Genomic DNA, 14,869 nt, shown 5'->3' on the forward strand with positions numbered 1-14,869 from the left:
TCTGGATTAGAGATAGATGTTCAAAATTTTTTCACTCAGTTATTATACAAGTTGTCCAGTCCTGAAATTACTTACAGGTGCAAACTTTGTCTGCTTACACTTGGATAAAGGATTAAATCAAGAATATAATTTCTTGGCATCTTTAAAAAATCGTTATTATATTCCTAAAATATCTCAACTATGTCTTAAAGAGAAAATTTGATCCTGACAACCTCTATTTGGCTTGAATCAAACTTTTTCTTCAACAAGCTTCCTTTCACAATTGTTCTTAGCCACTTGCATAAATCTTACCAGAAACACCAAAGTAGGGAAATACTTCTGTAATTCTCATATTTTTTACAGATGAGTACTATGAGAGCTCTGCTGCAATCATCTGGAATTAAACCCTCTTACCAGGCTTTCTGAATTATGCAATGCAGCCACCACTGTAAAACTTTTATACCTCCATATATGAGCATTTCTGGTCGAATTTCATCTACTGCATTTTCATGCATTTGATGGCTTTTTCTACTTCAAGCATGGATATGTATTCCTGATTGCATTCCTACTAGGAGTTTTCTATCACCATGCTAACACTGCTTTTATTCATTTAGCAGTCTTTCATAGCAATTACTCCAAACATCTAGAACAGAGGTCGGCAACCTTTTATTATTATTACAGTTATTTCCATGGAGTCAGTAGACTCATCACTGGAGATCCAAACTAGCAAAACAATATTTATCATATCTCTTCTTGAATTCATTTACAGACGAAGAACTCACAACTGAGCCAGGCAATGAATTCCACTCATTCACCATCCTCCAGCCAAAAAACCTCGTTCTCATACATTTCCGTTCTTAAGGAAAAGTGTTAACTACACTTTTCCTTAATTTCCAGGGATGACCCCTTGTTCTTCCATCACTGTCACAAAGCTGAAACATTTTCCCTCCATCAATCTTATAAAAAACCTTTTAATAATTTAAATGTTTCTATCATATCTTCTCTTCTCTGCCTATCAGCCAACCTCTGCAATCCACAAGCTCTCAATCTATCAATGTAGGGAACATTTTTTACATCACTCACCAACTTAGTCACTCTCCTCTGAACCCTCTCCACAACCTCCTCATCTCCAAGGAATTCAGGTGACCAGACCTAAGCACAGTAATCCAAATGTGGAAGTATCAACGCTTTATAAAGGGGAATAATAACCTCTTTATCTCTGGATGTTAGTATGTTCCTCAATAACCACGTAATCCTATGTGTAATCTTGAACACCTTAGCAATGTATCCCCTAAACTTCATCTCCCTATTTACCAACACCCCTAAGTTCCTCATCATCATCAAATTCCTGCCATGTACCTTCAAGGGATGTACAGGATATGATAGTACTACAAAAAAAATTATGTCATTACTAACTTCCTATCTACAATTTTTCTCCAAATCAGTCTGTTACTTGTCAAGACTCCAACATTATCAGATCTTATATTTCTATCGTCTAAGGCACTTTGTACCGTATCAATCCACCTATATCTCGGTCTTCCTCTGGGTCATTTTCCTGCCAACCTGGCAGAGAACACTTGTTTTGCTAATCTTTTCTCTCCCATTCTATTTAAGTGACCATACCACCTGAGATTAGCTCTGCTAACGCATACCTGGATGCTGACAATGCCAAGTTCTTTCCTAATATCCTCATTTTTAATATGATATTGCCATTGATGCCATCTGCTCACGCCTCTAATCTTTCTCAGGACTCTCATATCTGCGGGTTTCTAATCTTTGGTCAAGTGTTTTACTTCTGACCCAGCTCTCAGATCCATAGGCTAAAACTGGTTTGAACACTGTCTTGTATACAGCTAAATTAGTGTTCCGACTAATTTCTCTCTTATTCCATATGAATTTATTCAATTGACTTCCTAGCATACCGGCTTTATTGATTCTGTTGTCTATTTCCATATTTAATTTACCATCTTCACTAAAATTGTTCTTAAGTAGCTGAAATGTTTTACTTGTTCCACAGGTTCTCCATTCACAATACAGGAAAAGGAAAGTAATATCAAAAACCTGATATCAAAATTGGAAATGTTAATCTCAGCTCTTTGCTTTATGCTGATGATATTATACTTCTAAATAAATCCAGTAGAAGTTTGCAAAATTCCCTGACTAAATTGAATAACTGTTGTAATAGATATGGTATGAATTTCAGCAATAACAAGACAAAGACAATGAAATTAGGCAGAAGAAGTGAAAATAACTGCATTGTAAATGGAGAAGCTATACAACAAGTAAAACATGTTAGCTGGTATGGTAGGAAGTCAACTGAATAAATTTATATGGGATAAGAGAGAAATTAGTCAAAACACTAAATTCGCTGTATACAAGACAGTGTTCAAATCAATTTTAATTTATGGATTTAAGAACTGGATTGGAAATAAAACACTTGATAAAAGAGTAGAGACAATAGATATGAGAGTCCTGAGAAAGATTAGTGGCATGAACAGATAGCATCAATGGCAATATATTAAAATCGAGGATATTAGGAAAGAACTTGCCATAGTCAGCATCCTGAAATGCATTAGCAGAGCTAATCTCAGGTGGTATAGTCACTTAAACAAAATGGGAGAGGAAAGATTAGCAAAACAAGTGTTATCTAGCAAGTTGGCAGGAAAAAAGACTCATTGGAAGACCAAGATATAGGTGGTTTGAAACAGTAAAAAGTGCCTTAGAAGGCAGAAATATAAGATCTAATAATGCTGGAGACATGACAGATTGATTTAGAGGAAAATTATAGATAGGAAGTTAGTGGTGATGTAAGTTTTTCATGTAGTACTATCATATCATGTATACCACTTGAAGGTACATAACAGGAATTTGATGATAATAGACTTCTATCTCAGTCCTCATCTGCAACCCACTGATATGCTTATAGGTCTCGTGACCTCTCATGTATGAGAGCAATATATATATATATATATATATTATCATTATCAGCAATTGTTGATCCACTGCTGGATGAAGGCCTTTCAAGATTACTCAAAAATTGTCTGTCCATGGCTATCCTTCCCCATGTCACTCCTGTAAATCTGATATCAACAATCCACCATGATTTAGGTTAGCATTGTGGTTGTTTTTCCTCTCGTGGAATCCAATCCAGTACTTCTTTTGTCCATCGTTGATCTTGTCTTCGAGCAATATGCCCAGCCCATTGCCACTTCAGATGTTTCACTCTTCCCATGATGTCAGAGATTTTGGTTTGGTTTCTTATCCACATATTACTTTTGTGATCCAGTCCTGTGGTGTAGTACGCCCACAGATTTGAGACCCTTCGACACCTCTGTGCATGTCAACAGGAGGAGAATCCATTCCGATAATAGGGTAATCGGCCTGTATTGTGGGATGAATTGTTTATTATTACACGTTGGAAAATTAACTTCTCTTTTATGATCATTGTAGTTAACTATGTTGCTTGTATAACAGTGGAAAAATTTTACCTATAAAGCATGTGATTTCACGTGTTGGCGACCAACTCATATTCCCTTCATTTCTTTCTCCCCTTCAGCATGAATCGACTATTCTTGGCAAGTCGCCAAGCAGAGATCTACAAACTGTGAGCATACTATACCAAGCATACTTCTTTCCATACTAAATTGTGTTGTTCTTAATTTTTGAATGTCCATTGCATTTAGTGTCCATGTTTCATAGCCATATGTCAATATAGGAAGAATACATTGGTTAAAAACTATTCTCTTCAAGCATAATGGTAGCTGGCTTTTGAATAATGAATATAATTTTCCAAATGCTTTCCACCCAAGCATCGTGTGTCATTTAAATTCGTCCATGATATTTTGTTCCATTGATATCTATTGTCCTAGGTATATGTAATGATCTACTTGTTTAATTTCTTCATTATTAATTTTTATTATTTCTGGTTGTACATAGCTATTGAACATAACTTGGGTCTTCTTTAGATTTAGCTTTAGGCAAGCTGTTTTGCTAGCAATTTGGAGTTCATAGATACTAGTCTGTAATTCATGTGCAGTCGAAGTAAAGATAACTGTGTCATCTGCAAAGCGTAAATGGCTTAAATATCTTCCATTTATCTTCAGAACTTTCCCTTCCCAAACAAGAGGTTTGAATATTTCTTCTAGGCACGCTGTGAATAATTTTGGAGATATTGTGTCACCCTGTCTTATACCTATCTGTATTTCCATAGTAGAGATGTTTTCATTGAAATGAACTGCTGCTGTGACATTAGTGTATACTGATTTGATGGTCCTGATGTATGGCTCCTCCACTTGTTGGTTTCATAATGCTTTTAAGTATTGCACTAGTTTTTACTGAATCAATAAAACTAAGACATAACGGTAAATGATATTCATTACAGCATTCAATAATCTGCTGTATAACTTGAATATGGTCCATTGTACTAAAACAACTTCAAAAGCCTGCCTGTTCTTTTGGTTGTGCTAGGTCTAGAGGCATACAAAGCCTATGAGCTAAGACTTTTGTAAACACACACACACACACACAGACAAATAAGCCACGAGCAATTTTTTTTAAATCTATTACTGATATTTACTATTTGACACAAAACAGAGCAACCTGGCCTATTTTCATTTAATAGCTATCTCCACAAGCTATAAATATTTCCCTAATCATACATAAATAAATGATGATCTTAAAAAAAAAAATCTAATATTCCAACAATAGCAATAATATTGCTATTAAAACAAAACAAAACAAAAAAAGCAAGTAAAGGAGCAGTTTATAAATTTACAACCAACGTCTTGCTTCCTCGGTACTTGGCATACTTCTTTTATACATGATATATTTTTTAATAAGAGCTTAGGTTTAAATTAGGTATGCCAAGTACCTAATTTCTTTTTTGTAAGAAAGTATCTCAAAACATCATCAACTTTCCAGACTGTACTTTCATATCACCCAGCTTCGTATTCCAGTATACCTGAAAAAATCATGTTAAAATATTTTCTTACAGAAAAGAAATTCTGGGAGTGAGTTTCAAACATGATTGAGGTAGCATTCAAGCAATCTTAAAATTTGCTTTCCCTGTACTAAGCAGAACTTTTTAAGCATTTTCAGTTACTTTTTGTTACTGACTTAGTTACATTATTTTTCTTAACTCTTGTTAATACCCTCAATCGATAAAAATTAAATAACTAAAATACTAACAAGCCAGGTTTGACAATAATGACAAGCATAAATAAAAATAATCAAAAATTATAGAAATATCACTTACCTGGCATAAGAGGATCCTCAATACAGAGAATAGAGGGAGAAAAACCATTAATCATATCTCTCGAAAATTCTTCCTTTGCAAAATATGAACCTCCATTATTCACCCTGATGCCAGTATTGAAATAATTGAAATTGTGTCCATATAGTTCAAAAAATTCTATAAGCAATGTTCCCAGGTTAATATTTGGAAGGACTGCATCGCCTCGCGGATGGAGCTATTAAAGAGTATTTCAGAAATTAAATAAATCAATGATATTGCAATGAACATTGTGGAAAACAAATCATGATTAGAATCTCAATTTTGCCAAACTTCTTAATTATTAAAAATTGTGATCAAATATGAATTTCCAAAATATAAATTATTTTGGAAAAGGTTAGTTGTAGCTTTAAAGCTATATATTGGTCATGATGACAAACAGTTGAGAAATCATGGGAATATAACAAAGATCTGTATTTAAGTTTTGTAGATCTAGAAAAGGCATATGACAAGGTGTCAAGAGAGAAGCTATTCAAAATGCTAGAGTTATATGGTGTCAATGGGGCATTATATCAAGCAATACCTAGTCTTTATTTGAGCTGTAAGTCAGCAGTTAGAATTAAAAGAAGTACAGGAAGATGGTTTAATGTTAAATCTGTTATCAGACAAGAATGTACAATATCACCTCTGTTATTCATTATCTATATGGATCGCATTAGGAAGGAAAGTGATATTAATTTCTGATAATTAACTGATATGAAGATTGGAAATGTTAATCTCAGCTCTTTGCTTGATGCTGATGATGTTGTAATTCTAAACTCTGGTAGAAGTTTACAAGATCCCCTGACTAAATTGAATAACTGTTGTAATAGATATAATAAATTTAGTTTAATCCTTTATCCAAGTGTGAGCAAATAAACTTTCGACAACTTCCAACTGTTGTAATAGATATGGTATGAATTTCAACAATAACAAGATCCTTTATCCAAGTTACAAAACAAGATAAAAGACAATGAAAATAGACAGAAGTGAAAATATCAACTACATTTTAAATGGAGAACCTGTGGAACAAGTAAAACATTTCAGCTACATAGGCATGATTTTTAGTGAAACTGTAAATTAAATATCGAAATAGACAACAGGATCAACAAAGCTGGTATGGGAGGAAGTCAACTGAATAAATTTATATGGAATAAGAGAGAAATCAGTCAAAACACTAAATTAGCTGTATACAAGACAGTGTTCAAACCAATTTTAACTTATGGATCTGAGAGCTGGGTTATAAATAAAACACTTGATGAAAGACCAGAGACCACAGATATGAGAGTGCTGAGAAAGATTAGTAGTGTGCACAGATGGCATCAATGGCAATATCATATTAAAAACAAGGATATTAGGAAAGAACTTGACATTGTCAGCATCCAGGAATGCTTTAGAAGAGCTAATCTCAGATAGTATGGTCACTTAAATAGAATAGGATAGAAAAGATTAGCAAAACAAGTGTTCTCTGCCAGGTTGGCAGGAAAAAGACCCAGGGGAAGACCAAAATATAGGTGGATTGATACAGTAAAAAGTGCCTTAGAAGACAGAAATATAAGATCTGATAATATTGGAGTCTTGACAGGTAACAGACTGATTTGGGGGAAAATTGTAGATAGGAAGTTAGTAATGATGTAAATTTTTCAGATAATACCATTATATCCTGTATACCCCTTGAGAGTACATGGTGGGAATTTGATGATGATGATAATTGGTTGTGACTTACTCAAATTTTTATTTTATGTGAATCTACTCAAAAATGGTTGTATATTTACAACATGTTACGTATTGGGTGGGCAATGGGTTAAATAACCTGGAAAATTCTGCTGTAGAGATCTGAAACCTGTTGGTTGGACAGTAGAGATCCTATTCACTTGGACAAACATACTGGCTAGTTAAAGATGATTGAAGGAAGCATAAATATTTTGAAATGATTTATTCATTTCAAAATGAATGAAATAGCATAGGTATCTATCATGTTTTCTCAAAGCCCATAACACACCACTCCATCAAGAATTTTCTCATTTTATAAGAAAATATTCATGGCTAAGGCTTGAAATATACCAAAGAGCCAAAACATTATGACAGCATGCAACTCTTCATGCAAATCGAAGCAATTGCAGGGAAACGATGCTGCCTGTGCAGGTCATGAAACAGTACAAATAACACCTGATACTACCCTCTGTCAAAGTAAGTGGACTTAAGCAAATTTGATCAAGGACAAATTGTGATCGCCACACAACTTGGTCAGAGCATTTCTGAGACGGCAAGCCTTGTTGGGTGCTCATGGTCAACCATTGAGTATCTTCAAAAAGTGTTCTGAGGAGGGAAAACCATGAACTGCCGGTAAGGTGTGGGCTGACCAGGGCTCATCGATGCTCAAGGTGAGCGAAGGCTATCCTGGATGGTATGAGCAACAGAAGGGTTACTAGTGCAACTTGCCAGTAATTGAATGCTGGTGACAGGTGTAATGTCTCACAACACACAGTACATCGAAAGCTGCTGCTGGCCGGTCTGAATATCCGTGCTAACCTCAATTCACCCTTAAAAGCATCTCAAATGGGCATGCGAGCATCAAAACTGGACTTTGCATAAGTGGAAGTGGGTCATCTGGTCCAATGAAACTTGTTTCCAATTAGACCATGTGCACGATCAGATATGTGTGTGTGTATATGTAGTTTATCTGAAGTGTTTGCACCAGGATGCACCATGGGACAAGAGCAAGCCAGTGGAGTGTAATGCTTAATTCAATGTTCTGCTGGGAAACCCTGGGTCCAATCATTTATGTGTAAGAAACTATGGTGTCTACCACCTACCTAATCATTGCAGACCCAGTAGATTCGTTCATGGCAATGGTATTCCCATCTGGTCATGCCTTCAGGATAATGCATGATTCCACACTGCCTGAATTGTGCAAGCATGTTTTGTGCAACATGAGGAAGACTTTCATGTATCGCCCTGGCCTCCCAATTCCCGAGGCATTAATCAAATGAAGGCATCTGTGATTTGTGTTGGAACAGCACATCCAACAAACCAGTAAAGGATTTGCTGGTTACCTGTTGGTACCACAAGAAACCTTTAGAAATCATGTAGCATCAATGCCTCGCTGGATAAGAGCTGTTTTGGTGGCATGTGGAAGACCAACATCATATTAGGTAGGTGGTCATAATGTTTTGGCTCTTCGATGTATATGTACATACATAATTAGTGAAAATTTTAGTTGAGTAAAAACATAAGAATTTGTTGGTTTTCTTTACATAATGCTGATTCTATGGTATGTTTTATGCCATAAATATTTTGCATTTTTTGTTCCTATTAAGGCATGTTGGGCAATTACAAAATTTGTTTCAGTGGAATGCGATAAAAAAAAAAAAAACAAGATATGCAAGCATCACAAAAATGCTTGAAGTTCACTTAACATAATGAAAAATAACCAGCATTTCAGGACATAGTAACATGTTTTATTTTACTTATCTTTTTTTTTATGGTAATGAAAAACAAAAATCAATTACTAATAGCAGTAATTGGCTTATTTTGTACACAATGATAGAATACACAAATTTTTAACCATTAATTAAACCATTACTAGTGGATATTAAAACTTAGAATTGTTACATATTATTTTTATATTTTCCCAAAATGCATAATTTCTTCATATTGATTCTAAAAACAACTGTTTTCTTAGTTGCTGCCATGCCACACATCACCACCCACTGCACCAATGTTTCATAGCTAATCAGCAAAAAGACCTAAGGTGTTTTTTTTAGCTTTTATCTTGATTTCAAATTTTTTAGCCCATTTTTTGTTTATAATGGAAAGAATTTTTTTCTTTTTACAGAAGTCATTTAATACATAAGTGTTAGGACTAAAATTTTGTAAAAACGATCATGTATGATTAATAAATAAATAATAATAAATGATCATGTTTTATTGATAAAATGTACAAATGTTTTTCTTCGTGTCTCACAAACTGATAAATAAACCCACTAATATATTAGTAGCAGACATACTGGTTTGAACATTGGTAGTTAAACAGGGTGAAAATTAGCCATAGCTTTAACAAAAGCTTCTAAACTGACTACAAGGGTGAAGCGAAAAGTTCTCAGCCTCGAGCTAGATGGCAACACTATCGGCAAGATTTTTTTTTTCTAAGTTGGTTCATCTGTCATAAGCATCCATGTGAAATTGCAAGTCATTCTATAAAGTAGTTATTTTATACAGCTGTCTGAAACAAAAGTCTGTACCCCTTGAAATGGATAAATTTGAGTATCGTGTGGTTATAAAATTCTTTATAAAAGAAGGCCAAAAGAAATTCATTTGAAGTTCATAAAAATTTATGGGCACTCTTCGTTTTTGACAATTACGAGATGGGCTGCCGAGTTTAAACGTGGCCGTACCAGCCTTGAAGATGATCCACGAGAAGGATGTCCAAAAAGTGTAACACCAGAAATCATTGATCAAGTTCACGATATGGTATTGGATGACCAGCGAGTCAGAGTGTGTGAAATTGCTGAGACTATAGGCATTTCAAAAGAACATGTAGGTTATATTTTGCATGAAGAATTGCAAAAGAAAGAGCTTTGTGCAAGATGAGTGCTGCACTTGCTCACAGCAGATCAAAAAAGCACGCACATGAAAATCTCTGAACAGTGCTTGGAGTATTTTAACAAGAACAAAACTGAATCTGTGCATCAATTTATTACCATGGATGAGACTTGGATTCACCATTACACACTAGAATCCAAACAGCAGTCAAAACAGTGGACAGAAGCCAGTGGTTCAGCACCAAAGAACACAAAGTCAGTTCCATCAGCAGGAAAGGTCGTGGCATCGGTGTTTTGGGAGGCTAAAGGCATTTTGTTTATTAATTATCTTGGAAAGGGGAAAACAATAACCAGGAGGGAATATTATTCCAATCTTTTAACCAGACTAGATGAAAAATTTGTGAGAAAAGACCCGGTTTGTAGAAGAAAAAAAATCATCTTTCATCAAGACAATGCACCTGCCCAGAAAGGTGTTTTGGCAATGGGAAAATTAAGGGATCTGCACAATGAATTTTTGGAAAATCTACACTATTCCTCAGATTTGGCTCCCTCTGACTTCTATCTCTTCCCAAAACTAAAACTCTTCTTCGCTGGTCAGTCTTTTTCTTCGAATCAAGAGGTGACTGCAGCTGTAGAGGGGTATTTTGCAGATATTACTGAGAACCACTACAGGAATGGGATAACGGGTCTTAAGGGAGATTAAGGAGTTTTAAGGGGAATTATGTTGAAAAATAAAAATAATTTTGAAATTATAAATTCGTTTTTTCATTGCTAGGCTGAGAACTTTTGACACCACTCTCGTAAGTCCATGGCTGAACATGCAACTACATCAGGCAACTCAAGTTGACCTGACTAGTGAACCAGCAGAAATTTTTTCAAGTCCAAATGATGGTAGGCTGTGATATTGCATCATTAAGTACTATCATACTGGTAGCAAATGTATATTTTCTAAGACTTCCTGTGCTGTTGTAGTCAACATCTTTGATTTTGTCACAGATTGAAATTATTTAATTGGAAGAAAAAAAAAAAAAATCATGGACACAGCTCTCGTCTAGCTGAATATTATTTTGAACATCAAGACATTTAGAATTAGAATATCAACTATTTTCGATTATACATCCTTAGCCATCTGTGTGGATAGATTTATGTTAATGATATATTCACCACTGGGATTAATTGAATCATGACTAGACGTTTCTAGGATAAATACTGACTTAAAGGAAAATGATAATCAGTTATTTTTTCTAGTTGTTGTTCTTATTTGAAAAAAACAAGAGGCATCCTGGCCTTATTAATATACTGCAAGTCAGCCTCCACAAGTAAGTAATGGCAGAAAATCTCAGTACATCATCCATCAGAAAACTATGGCTCTGCAAAACCTGTTATACATCATCCATTTGTTTCACAGACTTAATCTTACAACTTCATGTAATAAATTATTATGAAATTAAAAATAAAAAAAAATTAAATTGATATAGTCTAAAAGTCATCTAAAGAATCACAAATAACTATATCATACCTCTTTTTGCTGCCACAACTGCAAGAATTTTCATCCATACATATTACCAATTTTAGAGGGGTGTAATCTAGCTCGCCTCCCCGTGTGCACCCTGGGTAACGCTAATTGAGCTAGAGCGATTTGGCAGCCAGTCTAACACTTTGTTCTCCTGGCTAAGGCATGCAGTCAAACAATACTGATTTTTCTAATTTTATTGATGATGTTGACAAAAAACTGGAATTTAGCCTTAAAATGTGTCAACTGAATATCGAGGGAATTAACAGAGCAAAATGTGACTATCTCTGCAAAATACTACAAGAAAATAACATTGACGCTGTGCTTCTTCAAGAAACACATGCTGAAAACGAAGATGACCTTAATAGAAGAGGAAAAATAACTGGTTACACTCTGATTGGTGCTACATACCACCGGAATTATGGCATTGCAACATATATTAAGGATGATATAGAAAATGCTTCTGTCCTGACAAAGAGATGTGATAACGATACCCATCTTGTGAGTGTGAAAATTTACAACATAACAATAGTCAATGTCTATAAACCTCCTTTAACATCATGGTCTATAGATGTGATACCTACTTATCAACATCCAACAGTATGGATTGGTGATTTTAATAGCCATCATGAAGAATGGAAGTACCGTGATAACAACGACAGAGGGACTACCCTCGTTCAATGGGCAGAAATAAATAATATACACCTTGTATTTGATGCCAAAGATAGAAACACCTTTAGATCATCAGCATGGCAAACAGAGTCTAATCCAGACTTATGTTTTGTTTCAATAAACACAGAAGGGCAAACATTACCAGCAAAACGATATGTACTTTCTAACTTCCCACACAGTCAACATCGACCGGTGTTACTGGAAATTGGTATGACACTACCTATAGCAAGATCCTTTCCACGACCACTTTGGAATTTTAAAAAAGCAAATTGGAGAAATTTTGCAAATGAATTGGATAAATGTGTTCGGTGGATACCTGCTAGCGTTGCAGAGTACAAGAGATTTGTAGGAGCAATCATATCAACTGCGAAAAAATATATCCCTAGAGGTTACAGAAAAGATTATGTCCCCGGATGGAATGAAGAGAGTGAACATCTCTACAGAGAGTTCCTGAAAAGTGAAGATCCTGAAATAGCAGATGAATTACTACATAGCCTGAACTCATCTCGAAAAACAAAATGGCTTGATACGGTTGAAAACCTTGACTTCAAACGATCAAGTAGAAAAGCTTGGAATCTTCTCCAACAACTATCCACAACTAATCTACCTAAAAGAAAAAGCACGATCATCTCCCCTGAGAAAATAGCTAATCAAATTTTTAATATATCAAGGGCACCTAGGGACCATGAACATAACAAAAAAGTTAAGAAAGAACTTAGAGCTTTAAAAATAAATGCCCCTGCTTTCTCACAATATGCCTCAATCTTCACTATAGATGAAGTAAAAGCCATCATAAAAGATATCAAAGCAGGCAAGGCCCAGGGCTTCGACGGTGTCCATCCTGAATTTCTGATTAATAGTGGGCCAAATACTACAAAATGTCTCTGTGAATTCTTTTCTGATATATTATTGACTGGCCGACTACCTAGCAAGTTTAAGAAGTCAAAAATAGTTGCTATTCTTAAACCTGGAAAACCACCCCAGGAGGCAAAAAGTTACAGACCTATTGCTTTATTGAGTTGCACCTATAAAATGTTAGAGCGCATTCTATACTACAGATTGTCCATACCAATTATGCAGCATGTCCCCCGATTGAGCAAGCTGGTTTTAGAGATAAACATGGTTGCTGTGATCAAGTGCTCACTTTAACATCATACATAGAAGCTGGATTTCAGAAGCAAGAAAAAACATCAGCTGTCTTCTTGGACCTAACAGCAGCCTATGATACAGTATGGCGTGAAGGTCTTATATACAAATTTCTTAGCATTGTCCCATATAAACGACTGCACACTTAATTTCCTCCATGCTCATGAACGTTTCTTTCAAGTTATATTAGGAAATAAAATGTCCCGACAACGAAAACTTAATAATGGTCTTCCACAAGGGTCAGTATTGGCAACCTTACTTTATACGACTTGCCTGCTACCATCTCACGCAAGTTCTGTTATGCTGATGACACTGTAATTGCCGTTCGACACAAAAACATGAGTCAGGCTGAAGACGTACTTACAAAAGATCTGAAAACTATAGGTGAATATTATAAAAAATGGAAGCTCCAGCTCAATCCAGACAAAACAGAAGTATCAAGCTTTCGCCTTAATAATCACATGGCAGATGTCACTTTACATATCTTCTTTGAAGGATGTTTACTACGACACAATAAGTTTCCAAAGTACTTGGGCGTTACCCAGGACTGCACGCTCTCTTACAAGCAACACCTAACAAACATTTCTGCTAAGTTAAGAACCCGTAACAACATAATACAAAAACTAATAGGCACGACGTGAGGAGCAACAGCCGATAATCTGCAGATTACTGCTCTTGCTCTAGTTTTCTCTGTTGCCGAATATTGCTCACCAGTGTGGCTAAATAGCACACATGTTAAATTTGTTGATAGCCAACTAAATAATACAATAAATTTAGTTTAATCCTTTATCCAAGTGTGAGCAAACAAAGTTTGCGCCTGAAAGTATCTTCAGGACTGGGGTAAGGTGGTACAACACCAGGGCAACTCGTTGCAAAGGTGGAGCAAGCTACCAACACTCCTGTCTCAGTATCTCCTATAATGCAAAACACATCTCCTTGCAGATATGTCTAATGTTATGCATTAAGGGAAGGACCACTACCCAGACTAGTTTCGACCTTCATTGAGGTCTCTTCAGTGGGAGCCAGGCCCAAGCTGAGATACCAGGCAGAAGCATTCGCAGGTCATCTCTACCTACAGGAGTTGCCAAATGGTGTGCCTCGCTTTTTTTAATAAATTACTCTGGATTTAGAGAAAGATGTTGAAAGTTTATTTTTCACTTGGTTAGAGTATAATAAATTTAGTTTAATCCTTTATCCAAGTGTGAGCAAACAAAGTTTGCGCCTGAAAGTATCTTCAGGACTGGGGTAAGGTGGTACAACACCAGGGCAACTCATTGCAAAGGTGGAGCAAGCGACCAACACTCCTGTCTCAGTATCTCCTATAACCAACTGAAAAATAAACTTTCAACATCTTTCTCTAAATCCAGAGTAATTTATTAAAAAAAGGGTGGCACACCATTTGGCAACTCCTATAGGTAGAGATGACCTGCGAATGCTTCTGCCTGGTATCTCAGCTTGGGCCTGGCTCCCACTGAAGAGACCTCAATAAAGGTCGAAACTAGTCTGGGTAGTGGCCCTTCCCTTAATGCATAACATTAGACATATCCGCAAGGAGATGTGTTTTGCATTATAGGAGATACTGAGACAGGAGTGTTGGTCGCTTGCTCCGCCTTTGCAACGAGTTGCCCTGGTGTTGTACCACCTTACCCCAGTCCTGAAGATACTTTCAGGCGCAAACTTTGTTTGCTCACACTTGGATAAAGGATTAAACTAAATTTATTATACTCTAACCAAGTGAAAAATAAA

General features: G+C 35.8%; 1 protein-coding gene across 1 annotated transcript in view; it reads right to left on the reverse strand.

The window, feature by feature from the left end:
* The window catches only part of LOC150103529 (terminal nucleotidyltransferase 4B-like), a 161,902-nt gene that overhangs the window by 53,019 nt on the left and 94,014 nt on the right, over positions 1-14,869 (reverse strand). The window contains exon 7 of the mRNA XM_090397691.1: positions 5,234-5,447. Within this exon, the coding sequence (XP_090253817.1) occupies positions 5,234-5,447 (214 nt within the window). The remainder of the gene's footprint in view (positions 1-5,233; positions 5,448-14,869) is intronic.

The sequence above is a fragment of the Typopeltis vanoorti genome, chromosome 9 (genome assembly GCF_054136105.1).
Source record: "Typopeltis vanoorti isolate ZY-2024b chromosome 9, IOZ_Tvanoo_1.0, whole genome shotgun sequence".
Lineage (NCBI taxonomy): Eukaryota > Metazoa > Arthropoda > Arachnida > Uropygi > Thelyphonidae > Typopeltis > Typopeltis vanoorti.